This window comes from Fistularia commersonii, chromosome 27 (assembly GCF_037954325.1).
Source record: "Fistularia commersonii isolate RoL2024-O1a breed Wild chromosome 27, RoL_Fcom_v1.0, whole genome shotgun sequence".
Classification (NCBI taxonomy): Eukaryota; Metazoa; Chordata; class Actinopteri; order Syngnathiformes; family Fistulariidae; genus Fistularia; species Fistularia commersonii.
Window position 1 is genome coordinate 5,933,827 of NC_141310.1, and position 18,674 is coordinate 5,952,500.

General features: G+C 37.6%; 1 protein-coding gene across 1 annotated transcript in view; it reads right to left on the reverse strand.

Moving 5' to 3' along the window:
• Positions 1-18,674, reverse strand: part of csmd1b (CUB and Sushi multiple domains 1b) — a 283,651-nt gene that overhangs the window by 62,608 nt on the left and 202,369 nt on the right. Inside the window, exons 34-46 of the mRNA XM_086174557.1 lie at positions 14,201-14,317; positions 13,994-14,107; positions 11,411-11,506; positions 11,059-11,262; positions 10,651-10,775; positions 10,456-10,552; positions 9,235-9,339; positions 5,095-5,213; positions 4,852-4,921; positions 3,596-3,712; positions 2,932-3,141; positions 1,048-1,236; positions 623-800 (exon numbers count right to left, since the gene is read on the reverse strand). Of these exons, the coding sequence (XP_086030683.1) occupies positions 623-800; positions 1,048-1,236; positions 2,932-3,141; positions 3,596-3,712; positions 4,852-4,921; positions 5,095-5,213; positions 9,235-9,339; positions 10,456-10,552; positions 10,651-10,775; positions 11,059-11,262; positions 11,411-11,506; positions 13,994-14,107; positions 14,201-14,317 (1,741 nt within the window). The remainder of the gene's footprint in view (positions 1-622; positions 801-1,047; positions 1,237-2,931; positions 3,142-3,595; positions 3,713-4,851; positions 4,922-5,094; positions 5,214-9,234; positions 9,340-10,455; positions 10,553-10,650; positions 10,776-11,058; positions 11,263-11,410; positions 11,507-13,993; positions 14,108-14,200; positions 14,318-18,674) is intronic.

An 18,674-nucleotide genomic window follows, 5' to 3' on the forward strand; every position in this document is an offset into this window, starting at 1 on the left:
ACTCTCACACTCCCGGTGTTACAATCTTACCACCACCTCAAATCCCATTATTACTGTAGTGGCGTCGCTTTATGTATAACACGGTGTGCAGTGCATTTGTGCCAGGTTCTCTGGAGTTATGATCCCTGTTGATCAACTATGCCATGCATATAACCATTTTTGTTATAGGCCTACTTACACAAATACCTTTGTGAAGCAAAACAGCCTTTGTATTGACTTAAAACAGGGGTTATAGTAATACTAAATAAGCTCTAGTGTGTCTGAAAATGAGCATGTGTGACAGACACAGGAGGCGGTTCTTAACAAGGGTGGAAGGGTGGTGGTTGGAAGAGATTTTTTGCGATACATACTTGAGAATTTGTCATAAATCTGAGTAAATCAAAAACTGATTGGCAGGAAAAAGAAAGTAGCTAAGAATGACCAAGACAAATAATGTCAAGATTCAATATTAATCAAGTTTCCAGTTTTTACAGTCTGTCACTAGTTAACTATTGTTAGGCAAAGTGTTTCATACGGAATAATATACTTCTTTAAAACAAAAAATATCAAAACAAAAACAAAAACAAAACCATGCATTTGTATTATCTGTGTATTGTTTGTATGTGTGTGTTTTGAGATTTACCAAACAGCAATGTAATCAGTGACAGGCTCAGTCTGTAACAAAGTAAAGTTGATATAAACTCCATGTCCGTGGGGAACAATGATGAGCCAGGTACAGTCTTGGGAGTTTGGGTATTCATTGGGATACTGGGGTGAATAGATGGTTCCATTTTCAGCTGTGACATTGTAGCCACAGGGAGCTGTTGGGATAGAAATTTCTTAAGTTATCTGTTTGAAAATGAATCATTTTACTGAAACATATTAGATCTTAATGGAATTCTAGACCACATAGAGAAAGCAGTACATTTGTTAGTTCAGCAATGATTCCAATCAAATGCTCCTAGCGGATTTGAATGGGAGAAGTGCGGGTGATCATCTGGGAAATTAGGTCTGTGATATTCTTAACATTTTCAATGGCATGATACATATCATGTATGTTTTTCTTACCTTCACAACGGGGAAATGGATGGTTCCACTTCCGGTTGGGTCCATGCAGGCATGTCAGAACAGGATGTCCAATCAAAACGTAGCCAGGGTAGCACTGAAATGTTATTGACTGGCCAGCACTATAGTCACTATTAATGATGTCACCATTGGGGAAAGGAAAGGGATCTTGGCAATTTTGAAGCTGATAGGCTAAAGAGAGAGGAGACAGGAAATCACTGACATTATGGAAATGCTCCAGATTAAATTTAAATTCAGCTGATTTCAACACCGCTAAGAATCTTTACAACAATAGAGTCAATCCTAATGATCAAACTGTACACTAATTAAATCATAGCTAATGCTGAATTGATGGTAGTGGTTTTGTGCATTGGTTTTTGATTTTAAGTTTTGATTTTTTGAAATAGAACTAAAAGACACTAGTATTTACAGGATTAATTTCAATTTTGATTTATTTACAGCATAATGATACAATCTGACCTGACAAAAGTTAACAATGTTTACTACAACAACATCACACCTGCTGGTAGCCTCCTACATACTGTAGCTCTATAGGCATGGAATGCCAGCACTTGCTTAAGGATATGTCAGCTTCTTGGATCTATTAAGAGCAGCTCTCATTCCGTATGGGTGTCATGGCAAGCTTGCAGGTTTGGTACAAATTGGGTCTGTAGCACTAGACAAGATAAAAGTTTAAGCGAGTTTGAACAAGCAGTCCTTAGTCTAGCCAGTGCCAGAAAATTCTGCGAAACTGCAGTACACAGTGCACAGAACAGCCGAGGTGAACAATATAGAACATCTTTGCCTCCCCTCCAGCCCAGTATATACTAAGAAATAGGAGGCTTCATCTGTGACTCGACCACAAATGAACAACTTTAGATCTGTGAATTTACATCTGCTATCAAATGTGTCTCCAGACGTGATATAAAAAAAAACTTTTGATCTCTATGTGTAAATAAACACATTGGTTTTTAAATCTACAAAAAAACGATTATAATAGATTAATCTAAACTGGAGTATTAATTGTTGTTACCAGCCAGCTCATTAGTCATTACTGGTCATCTAAAAACGTTGGTTTGTTTAACATGCTCATTTTTTGTTATTTCAAAGGAAATGGTTTATTAATCTAGATTATGGGGGAGAGAAAGGGAGAGGAGGTGTTCAGTTGATCTAGATTTGTACTTTTCTCAGCAGATGTAATGGTGTATGCGTTCAACTCAGGATGAATACAGATCAACTGAAGGTTAGCATTTGCAGAATACTTGAAAAGCACAGACACAGCTCAATACAACATGTATGTACATGTCCATAACCTTTCCACATCAGCATAACAAACAAAGAATGAAAAGTACTGCAAACACATGTATATCTAAAGGAAAATGGAAAAGTAAAAGTACGTTTTTTCAATGTATATAGCATGTATGAGCTACTGTAAATGTCAGTAACCTTTTGTTATTCTTAGACCAGTGTACAGGCCAGCAGTGGATCTCATGTCTTTGATATGAGGCATAAAGTGACACAAGTAAAGGTTAGGGGGGAAAATGCAGGTCTCTCATCCAGAATAGCAAACGGAGTATCTCTTTAATGATGAGTGGAAAGCCACAGGGTTTATAAGCCTCTAGAAAAACTCATCCATGGATCAAAGCACAAAACTCATAGCAATGTGTTTTTTTTCTCTGTCCCTCATTTGGTCGACTTAAGGATTTGTAATTTGGCCACTAGGTTTATAAGTTAATTAATAGGACAATTTGAGGGAAAGGCTTTCTTTTTTCGTGATTCGTTCACCCAAGCATTTCTCGAGGGGCCACTTTCAATTGAAGTCAGAGCACCTACAGTAATCTGTGTATTTGCATACCTCTCCGTCTCGGAACTTGAGTAGAAACTTACCCTGATATGTAAGCTTGAAGCCCAGCCTGTTCTGAGAATGGTCACTGTAGAAATGAATTATTGTCAGATGAGTAGTACTGAGCAGAGGGGGCGGGACCTGGGAGCCAGTAAACTGTCCAATTAGTGCAGAGCTGTGCTGCGGTCCTGCTCTGACCTCTAGGAAGTCATGGTTGTCTTCAGAGGAAAAGTTAAGGAACTGAATATGGGCTCCTGGAATAAAATAAGAGATCAAAATAAAAATAAATTAAGTAATTAAAAAAAAAACATGGGGAAAAAAAAATTGGACCAAAACAATGAAATGACAATATATCAGAACAAATTTTTAACTTATGCTGTCAGATGTTTTTAAGCAAACAAATCATGTACTTCCAGACTTCTTATCACAGAATTTTATTTGGTTATTTCATTTAGTTATTTCAATATATTGGTATTCAGAAAATAAGAATGACAACCACTTACAGAAACAAACAAATTTAAGCAGAGTCAAATTAAATACATTGTCTACTGTTGTCATTAAGCAGCTTAAACTTTGTGTTAACCTCCAATTAACAGTTGGTGAAGCTATTATTAAACCATGCCACACTGCTGCAAATTTTGTGCCTGAAAATAGTGACTGTGAGTGACACATTTTTTAAGGACTTCTCTACTATGCAATCATACTTACCATATCCAACTGCCAAGGTGATTTGCCAGGTGCAGTCCAGGTTTCCAGGGTAGTTGCCAGGGAAACCTGGACTAAGAATGACACCATTCATCTCAGATAGCACTCCACCGCATCGAGCTGACAACACAAGAAACAGAAAACACATTGTTAAAACGGGCCACACATGAGCAGTAAACTGTGGAAATCATTACTTAATCCTCTTTGCTTGACCGAGAACAAGGTTATGCTATAGCAAAAAAGTAAAAAACTGACCGAGAGCACCGCTTCAAACTATAATAAAAGGAGGTTTGGGCACATCGTATGGGGACCGGGGCCATTTATAATGTAGTATTAACACATACTTAGATATCTTAAGACAATGGGGATTAGAATTTATTCATCTGAGCTTATCCAGTGAGGAAAGACAAAATAAATTTCTTTATAGTGGAATTCACGATGCATTAGGGTTGTTCAGAAATAGTGTAATAAGGGGAGACGACTGCAACAACAACAACAACAACAGCAACAACAACAACAACAACAAGTATATTGTGCTCACAGACGGATATTTTCAAATCATGAGTTTATAGGGATTATTGCATTTTACAATTTCAGTTGAATCTAAATAAATCATTGTAATTTTAATAAAATATCATAATTAAAGCATTGTCACAGTTCTACACAGACTCAAGCCCCTCTCTAAGATTATTTACAATTTTATTACGCTTTTAAGCTACAAGAGAGAGAGGAAGCTTTGACTACTGTAGCCTGAATCAATCGGACTGTCCCATGGCTTAGAATAGTTAAACTGACATCTAGCTTGAGTCTAAATGGAATCGGCTGTCCACACTTGCAAAATGTTTCTACCAGCGACTGAATTATTCAGGCCTAAACACAAACATCAATGTAATCACAGCCTTGAAACAGGAGTTGGGAAGGCTTGTTCCACAGGACAAAATTCTTTGTAAACAGGAGGAACATTGATTTTATAGATTGCTAACCTGACATCATTCAAAGCGTTGCTTACTTCAAGAAACCTGATTTCAAGCTGATAAAATTAATTAAAAAAAGATAAGCTGCAATGCAGTGTCATCGCAGGATCACTCTTAGCATCCACCGACCACTATTATATGACTCTCCTAGCTTTGTTTACACTGTTTCTGTTCTTTTTGAGGCTATGCTAAACACAGGGAAAGTGTACATCTGCTGTACATAATTTTATTAGTTTGTCATTCACAACACAGTTTAACTAGCACACTAATGTGTGAGTGTTGTACCAATGCAAAGAGGTGGTGGATAGTTCCAGCGACGCACAGTTCCAGGCATGCAGGAGATGTGAGAGTGACCCTGAAAGCCAAGAAAAAGTCACGTGTTTTAAGATAAATTTAGATATTAGAGGGTAAAGTGACGAAAGACATATAAAGATTCGTTTTGGACAGCAACTGAGGTAAATACAGTACCTGAAACAGAGCAGTGAATGAAAACTTGTGTGATGATTTGTCAGACTTTTAGTATTTTACCTGTAGGGTATACCCAGGTTCACAGCTGAAAGCCACCACTTCATTGACCATGTATCTGTCTCCTGTTTTAACACCATTTGCTGGAATCATGGGCTCTGGACAGGTAGTAAGTCCAACAGCTACATAAAAACATAATTAAAAAAATATAAAGATATATGCCTGACATTGAGATTTACCTCAATCTTTTCACAGATGCATTTTCAAGACATTATAAGGGGACATTTTATTCAGATCAATGACATTTTAAACATTCACCTTTAATTCTAGCTGTTAACTTGGATTCTAAAATATACAAGATGAAACAAAACAGAAAAAATACAGTATAATATCCGTCCATCCTGCCATTCATCCATCCATTTTCTGACGCTTATCCTGCACTCAGGGGGATTTTGGAGCCATATTCTATACACACACACACACACACACACACACACACACACACACACACACACACACACACACACACACACACAGACACACACACACACACACCCTACACATTTATGTATGTGACATTGTTCTGCTGGGACTGACAATGTCCTGCTTCCAAATGTTTTTGTTCAATGGCTGACCAACTGACCACTCCCATTAAATTGGCATTGGTCCGTCATGGGTAAACATGCCCTTAGGAAAGCATTAAGGTAAAACAGCAGGCCTAAAATGTCAATTTTGCTGCTAATCTTAGAAAATTAAATGATTAATCTACTAACTTCGCATGTTCACATATTGGTACTTCCACCTCATAACAGGAATATCCCTGGCTTGATTCCGGCATTGGTAGTTACTGTGTTTGTTTACATGCTCTAGTTGTTTCCTCTGGATTCTCTGGTTTCCTCCCACAGGCCAAAAACATGCACAAGGTTAATTGGAGACTTGTAAATGAGAGAATAAATTGTTGTGTCTATCTATGTGGCCTTGTGATTGACAGGCGACTGGTCCAGGATTTACCCCACCTCTTGCCCAGTGACAGCTGGAATAGGCATAAGCCTTTCCACAATTATGGTTGCAGGATACGCGATATATTATTGAATGAATGTTACTTGTGAGAAAACACAGTTGTAGCCATTATATCTATTGCAGCTCTTCCATCTAAAGAAATCAGTTGGAACAAAAAATAAATTGGAAATAACCTTTTATTTAGTAACGTCTTTCAATGTTCACAATACTTATTCATTTGATGACAAAAATGTTGCATTTGTTTTATTCATTGAGAATCGCTATTTTCTTTACTGATAGATTGTGCAATGAAATAGCTTACACTGTGGCTGTCTTTAAAACAAGTGTAGCTGTATACAAATTCTGAATTCCCAAAACAAATAAGGCTAAACACATTCTAAATAAGTTTGACAGCAGTGAGCCCCATATCAGAAAGTATTAGTAGAGGTGTAGCTGTATGCCTGAGTGTATATTGCTTGTGTATTTCATTGGAAACTCCCGTAGAGGAATGCCCAAGAGTGGTTGCCATGGCAACAGGCATGGAAGTGTAATAGAAAAGGGGAGTGTTCATGTATATTTGTGTGTTTATATTCTTGTGCTCCTGTGTAGGATATTAAGATTATGTGTGAAGCAAGAATAATACATGAGGTCCAGCTGGCCTGAGGTTAGTGAAAAAGCTGCATGAGACCGTAACTTGGACACCAGCATGCAGACACACTCAGAATATTATGAGATTGAACATCAGCAGCCTGTCATGTCAACTGATCATTGAAACTATTTCATTTGGCGGACCATGTCTCCTTCTTTCTGTCTCACTCTGTCTTTCTTTACATGTACTGCTGAACTGCTCTACCTTTCCCTGGTTATAAGAGAGCAGTGATGCGCACACCAAGTTGCTGACAGCTCCACAAACCTACCCACTACGGCAACTATAGTACAACTATACATTGTCAGCATTTAAGTGCAATTCTGTTTCAGTTAACTTGAGGACAGACAAGTGAGTGATTTCTCTCTCTGTTATTCAGGAAAAATGTCTTCAGTCAGCCAAAGTGATGATAATATCATCACCTCTAACAAGCGGATGATTTTGTCCAGTTAAAAAAACTCCCAAATCACTATTCAGCAGTCTCACAGTTAGAGAAGCCAATTGTGTGTGTCTTGTGTTAGACAAGTTGCTAAATCTGGCAGTGCAATCTCATAAAACCATGAAGGTGACATTTTAGTGCCTGTTTAGCAATTAAAATTTGTCTCTCCAATTTACCCTGGAAAACAGTGGGGGAAAAAAAAATCAGCTGCATGCTTTAAGAATGAACCAGAAAAAGTTGAAGTATTCAAGATGATTTAGTTGTCGCTGAACTGAAACAAAGAGCTCATATATCCAGTGTGTTCTTGTTGGTTTCTGTGTCAGTCCTTCTGTCAGCAGGATTATACAAAATCACTTATTTTCTCTACAACATATATCCTTCACGCAGGGCTGCATGGGTGCTGTAGCCAATGCTATTTGACATTGAGTGAGAGGCAGAGTTTAACCTAGAGCATCTATCAGTTGATCACATGACTCAATATGTGCAGTCATTCACTTTTTGTAAGTACAGAGTCTTCTACAAGCCTATTGCATGGATTTTTGGACTGTGGAAGTTAACTAGAGAATCCTAAAAACACCCAAGTAAGAACCAGAAGACCATACAAGTGCCTGTTAGAAATGAACCAGGAACTTTCTTGCTCTAAAGGGGAGTGCTGCCACCTCAGCAGTCATACTGTCTGCCATATGCATTATCTATTCAACAATTATGGATAAATAATCAAAATACTAGAGAGATGTACAATTGGCCCATAACTTTTCCTTTAAATAAGAGGATGCAACATACACAAATCATAATACTCATCTTCTGAACTTTGTACGGACAATGGCAAATATCTGAAAGATCAAATCCATAGTATTTTTCTCTATTTCTTTGAGGTCTAAACTACCCTCTTAGCTGCATAGTATGTGTGAAAGCCTGTCATTATCAAGGCAAAACATTGAAATAGTAGCCAAAGTTTATGTCTAAACCAAGGTTATAACATAAATTCTGATCTCTTCGTTCTTTGTTAGGGAATGATAGAGTTTGGTAGGGCTGTATAGAGTACAAAAGCCAATAAGTTGTGTTGTAAACCTGAGCTATAAAAGGGGCATCATACTTGAGATGAATTATGATGCAATACAAAAATGGGGGCATTTTACATTCAATGTGACATTTGGACATTTTAATAATATTTGGTGTCAACCTTTCTGGTGTGAGTCAAAGCAGGGAGCCTCTCTTCCCCTCATCCCCCAATTTCATCAATTTAATTTCTATACCAATTATCCTGGAATCAGGGTGGCTGGGAGCTGAAGCCGATCGCGCTCCAACACCGAGAGGCTGGATTCACCCAGGACCATCAACCAGTTGAGCTCAGGGCCACATCTAGAGACATGTCGCTCTTTGCTGCATGTTTTCAGACTGGGAGGAAACTAAAGAACCCGGAGGAAACCCACATAGACACAGAGAGAACATACAAACTCCACAAAGAAAGGCCCCTTGTTGGAATCAAACCAGGGACCTTCTTGCTGTGAGGCAAAAGTGCAAACCACTGCTCCACTGTGGCGCCAATTCCCTTATCCATTTGTTTGAAAAAAAAAAAAAAAGGAAAAGAAATGAATGGGGAAGAAAACTATTGAATTAAAGTAGAAGACGATGTGATTAAACACACACAAATAGACTTAAGCATCCAAATATTTTCTCAAATGGGGGCATACTCGTTGATGTAGAGGTGTTTTTAAGGTAAAAGGGAGGGACCTCAAAGCATAGTAGTGACCTGACAGGTGTGTTGATACAGTATCCAATTGCATGTTGTTCATATTCACGTCCATAATTTTGTTTGGACAGTTTGTGTACAAGTCTGAGATCTAGATTTACTTTGGACACATGGAGACATAAATATAAGCGGCTTGTGTTCATGGCTGTTTGTGTGTATTTGTGTGTGTGTATATGTGTATTAGATAATTAACAGTTACAGTTAGGGTCACTAATTCTTGTTCCTTAATGCTGTAGGTTGGCTGCTTTTGTGCATTCAAGTTGAAAGAAACTCAATATTCATGCATCATTTGTTTTTCTGCAGCAGATAATTTAGTCAATCAGTCAAACCTTTCTGTCTATTGTCTCCTTAAGAGATTCAGCTTACTTTTATATTCAAGGTGAAAGCCTGCCGCAACAACGCTTATGTCACTCTGAAAGTGAAGGAGGAGCTGATTGGATGTTGAATTGAGGAGGGCAGGAGCTGTGGTACCTAGGAAAAAAATAGACACAAAGAAGACATGGAGGAAATCAGCCGTCAGTCTTGCTGTATCATTTTACATTTAAATATATATGAATCATAACTTCACTCATCAGTATCACTCCACATGAATTGGTGGGAAGTGTCACTTATATAAGAAAATATAACTCCTTTCTGAATATAGTGTATGTTTAAATTAGTATGTTAGAAATGGATCTACATGATTTTTCTGCAAGTGGGGTTTTGACAATCGATCTCTTTATCACCTGTCCTGCAGGGATATTACAAGTTGTGAAGGTGAAAGACCCATGAACCTCCTTTGAGAGCTAACAATTAAGTACGCTTATGCCAAGCAGCCTCTTTCCTGCCCTCCTGTTCAGCAGCTAACACCAGATACTTGTGGTGTTGGTGGGCAGCTCCCTGGTGTGCCTTCTTGAGAAGGGCACAGTCATTTGTGCGCGTGTTTGCTGCCCTATGCACAGCATGTTTTATGTGTGATAGGTGTGTGACAGGTATGTGCTCGGGGCAGGTCACAGGGGAAACTCTGCTGGGAAATCGTAAAAGGTTGGCTCATTCTTTATCCCTCCCTGCCTTCATCCTCTTTCTCTCTTCACCGTTCTTCACTCAAAGTCAAACTGAAACTCTTTTACCAACGAAATTCCCCCCTTCCCTCACCCCCACCGCTGGAAAAGGAGTAAGAACTATTCTCCAATTTTAAATAAATAGTTAGATCAATTAATCAAGATGTTATCAGATTTTTCAGTGCGCTTCATCCATCATACATGTACAGTTCATACTGTAATGTGTGTATGTGTAACTATAGATAAAACACCTATCAAATCTAATTCATCAGACGTTCCTGTTTTTATGTTGCTACCATTATGTATGTGTGCATTCGTACATGTATGTATGTATGTGTGTGTGTGTGTGTGTGTGTGTGCGTGTGTGTGTGTGTGTGTGTGTGCGTGTGCGTGTGCGTGTGTGTGTGTTTGTGCGCATAGTCGTGTGTCTCTATTTACAGTTTAAGCAGTGTCATATCTCATTCATTAAAGAGTTACAAATTGTTTCTATGTGTATGTGCATAGGTTTGCGTGTGTGTGTTTATGTGTGTTAAGCATGCTGTCATACCAGAGAATGACCCTAATTTAGGAGCTGTCATGTCTCCTCCATCATAAATCTCCAGAGAATCCCAATTGTGCTCAGTAGCAAATGCCATCACTTGAATCTGAAGAGCAAATAAAAAGAATACAGTGAGCTCCATGTTCACCTCTCACTCCAAGAACATATTATGCATATCTATATATGAATGTGAACTCTTTTTACCTGTATTCCAGCTCCTTCACTGACATGGATTCTCCACAGACAATTGAGACTGTTTGGATAGGGTTCTGGATATCCAGGAGACAATATTGTGCCACGGCGCTCTGTCAAATTACCACTGCAGGGAACTTGAAAAAAAATAACACTCATATTTTCATGTTAAATTTCAAAAAGTAGAATACATTAACAAAAGCGACAGTATTTACTTAGTTATTTATTTATGCATCTATTTGTTTATTTAAAGCTGTCCACTCTCATTTGTATTATGACCTCCAATTTATATCTAAGGTGAAGAGAAAAGTTGAGTGACATTATTCATGATACTGATTCAGGGGTCAGGGGAAAATTTGGGGGTCTTACACACAGGACAATGTGCACGCTTGTAGTTACCAATTCTGATCTTGGACTCACCTATACAGGTTGGGGTTGTTGCATTCCATTGTGCTAGGGCACCCGGCACAGCCTGGCACCGTATAGCACTGGATCCTTTCAGCAGATATCCTGGGCTGCATTCAAACCGAACCACTGAGCCGGCTGAGAACTCAGACCCGAGTCGTCTGCCATATCGTGGCTCTGGCACTGAGCTGCACTGACTGTCACTGGTGCGAGGCACAGCTACAATAATGAGAATGATGGGAAAATGTGAGAAAAAGGGATGTGAAAATATGTTGAGTGACGAAGGAGTTTAAGGGTTGAAATTCTATATATGAATGACTCTTTATTTGTATAAGAGTGAGGTAGAGAAAAACATAAATAGATTTACCTTGGTAAACAAAATGAAAACCTTTTGCTGATTGGCCACTCTTTGCATTGAATCGAAGCATAATCTGGTTGGAGGTTGCCAATGGCAATGTTTCCCCTGTGTTGAAATCCACAAAATAGATACATTACATCATTGTGAAATGTACACTGTCTTTCTAGATATATTTAATACTTGTATTATTAATGGTGTTTGTTTATTTATTAAATAAATAAATAATTAAAGAGTTAATAGTTACTTAGTAGCATCAGAATAATGGTGGAAATAAAGCAATAATTTGCTCTTTTCTGTCTTTCTATTATCAACCCTGTGCTGATGATGCCATGGCAGAGCTCAGTTAAAGGATTCGGCTCCTTTGAAAAGTCGCAACCTGTCGCCTGCAGCTTTTCAACCCATTTCCTGTGACCCTGTACTCACACTCGATCTTTGCGGTTTAGTGTGTTTAGCGAAAAGCATCAGCAGGAGGAAACATTAATTCTGAATTTGTAGTAATAAATTCACATCCTATATTTGTTTTTTGAGGCGTCACCTCTGACATTCAGATTGTTCAGTCTGTAAAACCTAGAAATGTATGGACATAACCTCAATCATTACTCTATCTCCTTATTCATGCACAGAGAGCAGCATATTTCAAATATAATCTTCAAGATGCTCACTGTAATGTTTTCCAATATTAAGGGTTTTCTGTTGTTTAGGTTAACTCTTTCTACTTAAGACACAAGAGCATACAACTGATACAAAAGAATATAAAAAGACAGACACACACACACAATCTGTGTTTTTCATTCAAAAAAATTATGTCCCTTATATTTGTGTGGCATCTCCTTAATTGTCCAAAAATTTTCATCAGGCATATGTGTACAACTCATTAAGTTATACAAATAAACAAGCAAAGTGAGTAGTGATAAATGAAAAAAGAAACAGGTTGCGTTGTGGCTGACATTTAGAGACATTATTTGGTGCATCGGGATGTGCTGGTCTGAATTTATTATAATGGTGTTACTTAATATGTTTCTGTGTTAGGATAATCAGTTAGCTGCAGCAATGTGCTGTTAAGCCGTTTGCCCTTGTGTGTGCATATTTGTGTGTAATAAGCTAATGATGTGGATAAAATTATTTTGTAAAGCCTGGCATGTTTTACTCGTTGTTGTCAGTTTTAGCCAGAAGGGGAATTTCAAGCCCAAATAAACTTTAAGGAACAAGTCATCCATTACATATCAAGTAAACAAACTTCTTCCTTGAAATTAGATTTTTTTTATAGTGGGCACAACCTGTCTGGACTCAGCAAGCCAAAAACAGTTTCTACATTATCCACTCAATAAAAGAAAGCATGAGAATTAATAAAAATATAAAATTAGGAAAACATTAAGACCACCAGACAAAGAATGGATTTTTAGCCATATTTATCTAGCTTGTTTTAAACAAAGCAAGATGCACTTTTGAACCAAATTAAAGAAAAAAAAAAAAAAATTCCTTTGAAAACCCAGGCAACAGTAGACTTAAAAAAAGGAGTACTGCTTGGAAGAGACAGAGAAAAGAAGACAGGAGAAAAAAAGAAAAAAAAGAGCTATGTCAATTCCAGTGGGTTTCCCCTGCAGCATGCCCACGGGCCATGAAACACAACAAAAGAACATGAAACTCTGGGGCCATGGGAGCACATCTCACCAACAACAAATGCCAATATTGATCAGGGCATCTTCATATTTCATATTGGATCACACAAACTCAGCTTTATAATCTTCTCTCAGGGTCAGGGAATAACTCATGTCTAGGAGTGAGGCACTACTGTATAATGTATAGCCCCGGTGAGATGTTCCTACCACTAATTTCTTCTTGTGCAGATAACCTGTAATGGGTTTTCACCACATACGTTACTGTGTTCTACAGCCCCCTGGAGAAGCCTCCTTATGTATTCCTTTTGTAAGTTGTGATCAGGAGCAAAAAAATTTGGACAACTGTAGATAAGTGAACAGAGGCTAGAGAATACGTATATGTATATTTTGTGAGGTGTACAAAGATGATGGTTGCTAAGAATGGGAAAGATTATGGACGGGTTGGTAACGGTCTGTATGTGTTTCGGTGGTGAGATACAAACCAACCAGCGCCACTTTCAAGGGAATGCGATCATTTTGATGAGTTGTGAAATCAAAATAATGTGTTATTTCAGTAGGACAGCACTTCACAGTGCAAATGGCTGGAAAGTGAGTAAAACACTATATATTTATTTTGGCTGATAATGCCAGTTTAAAAAATGTGTCATTCCTACATAATGCATGATTTTTAAGGGATGTTCATACAACATTTATGTTTTTGGGTAATTAATGTGGCCACCAGCTGACATTGTCTTATGACATTTTCTTGTGGATCTTTTTTTCATTTTTCAGTATACAGTTTCTGTATTGAGTTGTAATCCTTTATCTTAATCTTGCACAGCATATGGAAAGGACACAAAAAAAGAAATTTTAGTGGAAACTATCTGGTAGAGCATTGGTTTTGTTTACAGTGTCTGACTATTCTGGAAGGTAATCAAAATAAAATGGCCAATTTTGCATCTTTGACTCCGGTCTCTGGCAACAGGAAACTCACCTGAATGTGATCCCGCCAGCGAGCTGAGCAATCGAAAATTCTCATTGGGTCCATCAAACAGTTCCACAGAGTCATTCATAGCTGTCTGTAGGACGGCAAACTGACCAAACACAACTGCAACAGACAAGTTGAACAGAAAACAAATATTTTAAGGACATATAAGGAAAGTCTGTTGTCAACTTGAGGAGAGATAATGTATCTACTTGCCAAATTGTGGGGAAACCGTGATGTAATAGGAACACGTTTGTCTGGTTGTGTAGTTAAGGGGATAGTTTGGAGACAAAACAACTCCTTCAGATCCACCGTATTCTCCACCACAAGGAGCTGCAAGATTCAAAGGTTACACATCATTTAACTATCAATTCAAAAAATTGTCACAAGTGCAAAGTATAAATTCTTTCATAGCTTGTGAAGATGTTGTCAAAGTGCTAAGTTGATAAACGATGTAAATTAAAAAAAAATAAAAAAATTCAAACACAATAAAAAAAAATGAGCATTAAGGTCACACAAAAAATGTGAAAATCAGGTTGATGATTAGGACACTCAGATATGTAAAGGGCATTTGGACCATCACGGTTATTCTAGGGTTATTATGAAGTTTACCTTTTAGCTGTTTACCGCTGGTGTTAGACTGTGGCTTTTAGTCAAAGTGCATCATCTTCTTCACTAACCAGTATAGATACATGACGACACAGCTATTATTACCACCGCTAAAGGTTATCTTTCTACCCTTGTCGATGTATCAAAGACAATTCTGACATATACTATTCTTAGTACATGTTTTGCTTCGAATAGATGTTCAGTCTGATATTAACAATATAGCAATCTCACGAGATGAAAATTCTATATGCATTCTTTATAAGTGTGTATAGCTTCATTATATGTTTTGGAGTGCTGATACCATACTGATCTCACTTTCTGAGATATTCTTTTCCTCATCATACAATCTAAGAGAAACGCTATAATATGCCGCCGCTTTCCAATACCCAAAGCTAATTTCACACAGACAACCAGCACAAATTGAATGAAAGAGGGGGCATAAACATTCTGTAAATCTTTCTGCAAAGGGAGATATACAATAATCATTGTAAAATGCGTCTTGTATTAGAAAATATGGGGACACAGCGTGAACCAAAGAAGAAAACATATGACTGTGACTACTTGATGTATTTACTTTATAATGTTTCAAAAGTAGTTTGTGATCTATATCAACCATTTTTTAAACCAGGCATTCATCAAAGAGACTCACCTGCAGTAAATAAGTTTGGCTTGACTTTGAGCAGCTTTTTTCCTTTTAGACGGACTACTTGATTTGAACCAGTTTTTTCTGTTTTTTTTATGTTTGTTGGAATATCATGAATATACCAATTAACTATTTACACCTTTTATTGTAGTTATTTTTGTATTTGTTACAGAATTATTAATAAAAATTCTAATCCACAAATCTTTTGCAACTATCATTAGATAACACTACAACAAAACATTTCTGGCAAGCATGCAAACAGTCATCTGCCTTGTAGCTTCACTCAGTAAGGGAGCAAATGTGCAATGAAGCGTTTACATTTTGCTCATTTTTCCCTTTTCTATTTTTATGTTCACAGGAGCTGTGTATCCGTTCTGCACTGTATTCTGTTGTTTTTTGAAAATAAATACTTTGAAAAAAGAGGCTGCATTTGGCTTAAATTTCATTTAGCAGAAAATATATTTTGTCCTCAAATAGCACCTGTTTTTTTGAGGTTTCAGTGCTTTGCTATGTTTTAAAAGTGGGACTGTGTGTACATTCGCATTTGGCGAGGAAAACAATATTCTGCTTGGGATCCTGGTCTATAACAACCTTAATATTCAGATTGAATTTCAAACATGAACTTACATTCACCAAACTTAAAAACTATTGTTTATAAATCCGAGGAAGATAGTATAACAACAGGATTTTTGCAGAGGAGACGAGTTGAACGGATGTCTAACTATATATATATATATGTGGTATAAAGGAACCAAATCCATCCTCACTGACCCCAAGTGAGTTTACATACCTCAAACAAACAGTATGTGTCTGGGATTATGTGTATTGCAAGCTAGGCCAGCCGAGGTTAATGAATTTAGTGGTTTTAAATGTGATAAACACAAATCAGTTCCAGAGTCACTTTGTGGTTAACTGCTGCCATCAGGGGATAGGGTTGGGTGAGTAATAATCATGGCATGGAGATGCGGTAAAAGCATGTTGTATGAGTATGCGTGTGTGTGTGTGTATTTGTGTTTGTGTGTTTGTGTTAAAAACAGCAGTAACAAGCAAATCCATTACCCTTTACTACATCGTAAAGACAAAAAGTCACAGCTTAATTGCTTCCCTTCTTAAAACAGGTGACTTTGTTGTCTTCTTAGCTTTTTAGTTGCACAACCCTGACTTTTTCACAATATCAAGCAGAGACATGACCATTCTGCTCTGTAAAATCAGGCAAATAGGTTTGAAATGGTAGGTGGTAGATGAAGAGAAGTGCAGCACTTTATTAGTGTGATTTAACATCCAGCCTTGGTCATACACATCATTATTACAGCTTCACTAAAGACACTTTCTTTCAGTAGAGCCAAGGTGTGATTTTTAAAATCTCTTTGAAAAGACCCTTCCACACAATGCATCTAGCAATGAAGCCTTTACGATTTACTCTAAAGTATGTTTGAAACAAGCACTGTTACAAAAAAGAGGGATTGTGTGCGTTTATGTCTGTATTACTGCACAAATGAACAGGTGAGTCCAGCCTTGAACCACAATATGGTACATTTGGTTGGCTATGGTACGTTACATACACAGTAAGGACCATTTTGGCTCTATTAGTACACCAAACACTCTATTGACGAAAAAAACTTTCTGTTGAGGGAGCATTTGCTCTTGAGATAAAAATGCAAACCCGTGAAAACACAAGGCTGCAGCAAGGGCTAGCTTGTTCCTCACTTTGTGATCTCAACTCCTCAACACTTCATTGCGTACTCCTTGACCTTTGAGGCTGTTTGATTTGATCACAGACACAGGCGGTGATGCATCAGCTTCATCATAATTGCTGCTTCTAAAATTTGGAGTGCACTTGAATTCAGACGTGGTGAAAGCACAGACTTGTCCAAGAATACAGACGTAGACACAATAGTAAATAACTCTGTAACTCTGTTCAAAATTTCTGCTTTTATGAACATTGTATCAGGAAAACCAAGCACACATTCTGTCAGACTAGGAAACAGCAATCTTTATAAATGCTATCTTTTCCAGTGATCAATTTGTGTTGTTGTATCACATGCACATTTTTGTCAGCATTTGAAGACGTCTTGTTCACGTCAAACTCATCCAAAACTTGCTTAAGTTCTTGACACTGTTTTTTTGTGAAAAAACAAAAAGCCCCAAATCAAATATACACCGAGGAAAAGCAGCCAAACTTGGTTTATTACATTTTTTAAGTCTTGGTAGACAGCTGCCCTCCTATCTCTCCTGTCCATCACAATCCTCTGGTTATGTTGTAAAGCGTCAGAGTAATGATCTGCTTTCTTTCCACCCCTCTTAATCCTATGCGCTGATATTGACAGATATTTTCTTGTTGTAGTGCTGCATTCAAACTCAGGTCTAGAGGTGTTTTCTTGATCTACCCACAATCCCCCAGTGGTGCTGCTCTCGGCTCAGGTGCCAAAAAGCCTTCACAAAAATGTGCTTTGATCACTCACACTCTCACACATATACACACACAAATTAATGCAAAAATGTTATGCAAGTCACTCTCTTTCTCTCACACACTGATGCACTTTGATCATCCACACACATACACTAGAACACATGTACACAAGACTTTTGTAGTCCTACCTTTCGCTGTCTGAATATCTTTTCTTTTAATTTTATGCAAATACACATAGACACACACAACAGGGCTCTGGGGTAAAAGTGAAACTGTGGGAAAACGTGTCTAAATGTCTTTAACTGTTGAAGTTGCACTGGTCTGCACTGCGATTTTGAAGTAAACAATAAAATAAAATGTCACAACATTAATTTGAAGTGTATTGTAGTGGATTCATCATAAGACCTACTAACCTCGAACTGTTGAGAGAGCTTTACAGAAACTCAACAGTCATCTCCCCTTCTCATTTTTGGATAAAACACTGATGAATATTGTGAAAAGTCAGATAAAGTTAGAGAAGATTTTACATACATATTTATTGATTTATTCAGGAAAAGAGAGAACGGCTGTGGTTGGAAATTAGCCTGTCGGGTCATCAGTTTTTATTGAGCGAAGCAATTGCAGATTGAGTTGTTAGTCCGGAGAAACACAAAATAGTTTTTAGTAATGCTAAAAATACAAAGAAAAAAAAAACCAACAATTTTCCTGTTCAGAGCATTTGGGGTGTTCTCAGTCTGTATTTTTCAAATAGTACTCAGACAGTTTATTAATGCAAGCGAATCACTTCGAGTTTCTTAGGAATTGAGAGGAGCAGGTGTGAAAGTACCCATAGATATTGTTTGTTTCTGTGAAGGTCCTCAGTGAAACAGGTCGCCGTCAACTGTTGTCAAATCTTATCTTAGTTAGTCCAGCTTCCGACAGATATGTTAATCAAACATATCAAGTAGAATGGGCGTCATGAAAAAAAAGATTGTGATCTGCTGTCAGACGGAAAGTAACAGCTGCCAAAATAGATCCAAAATGTATGG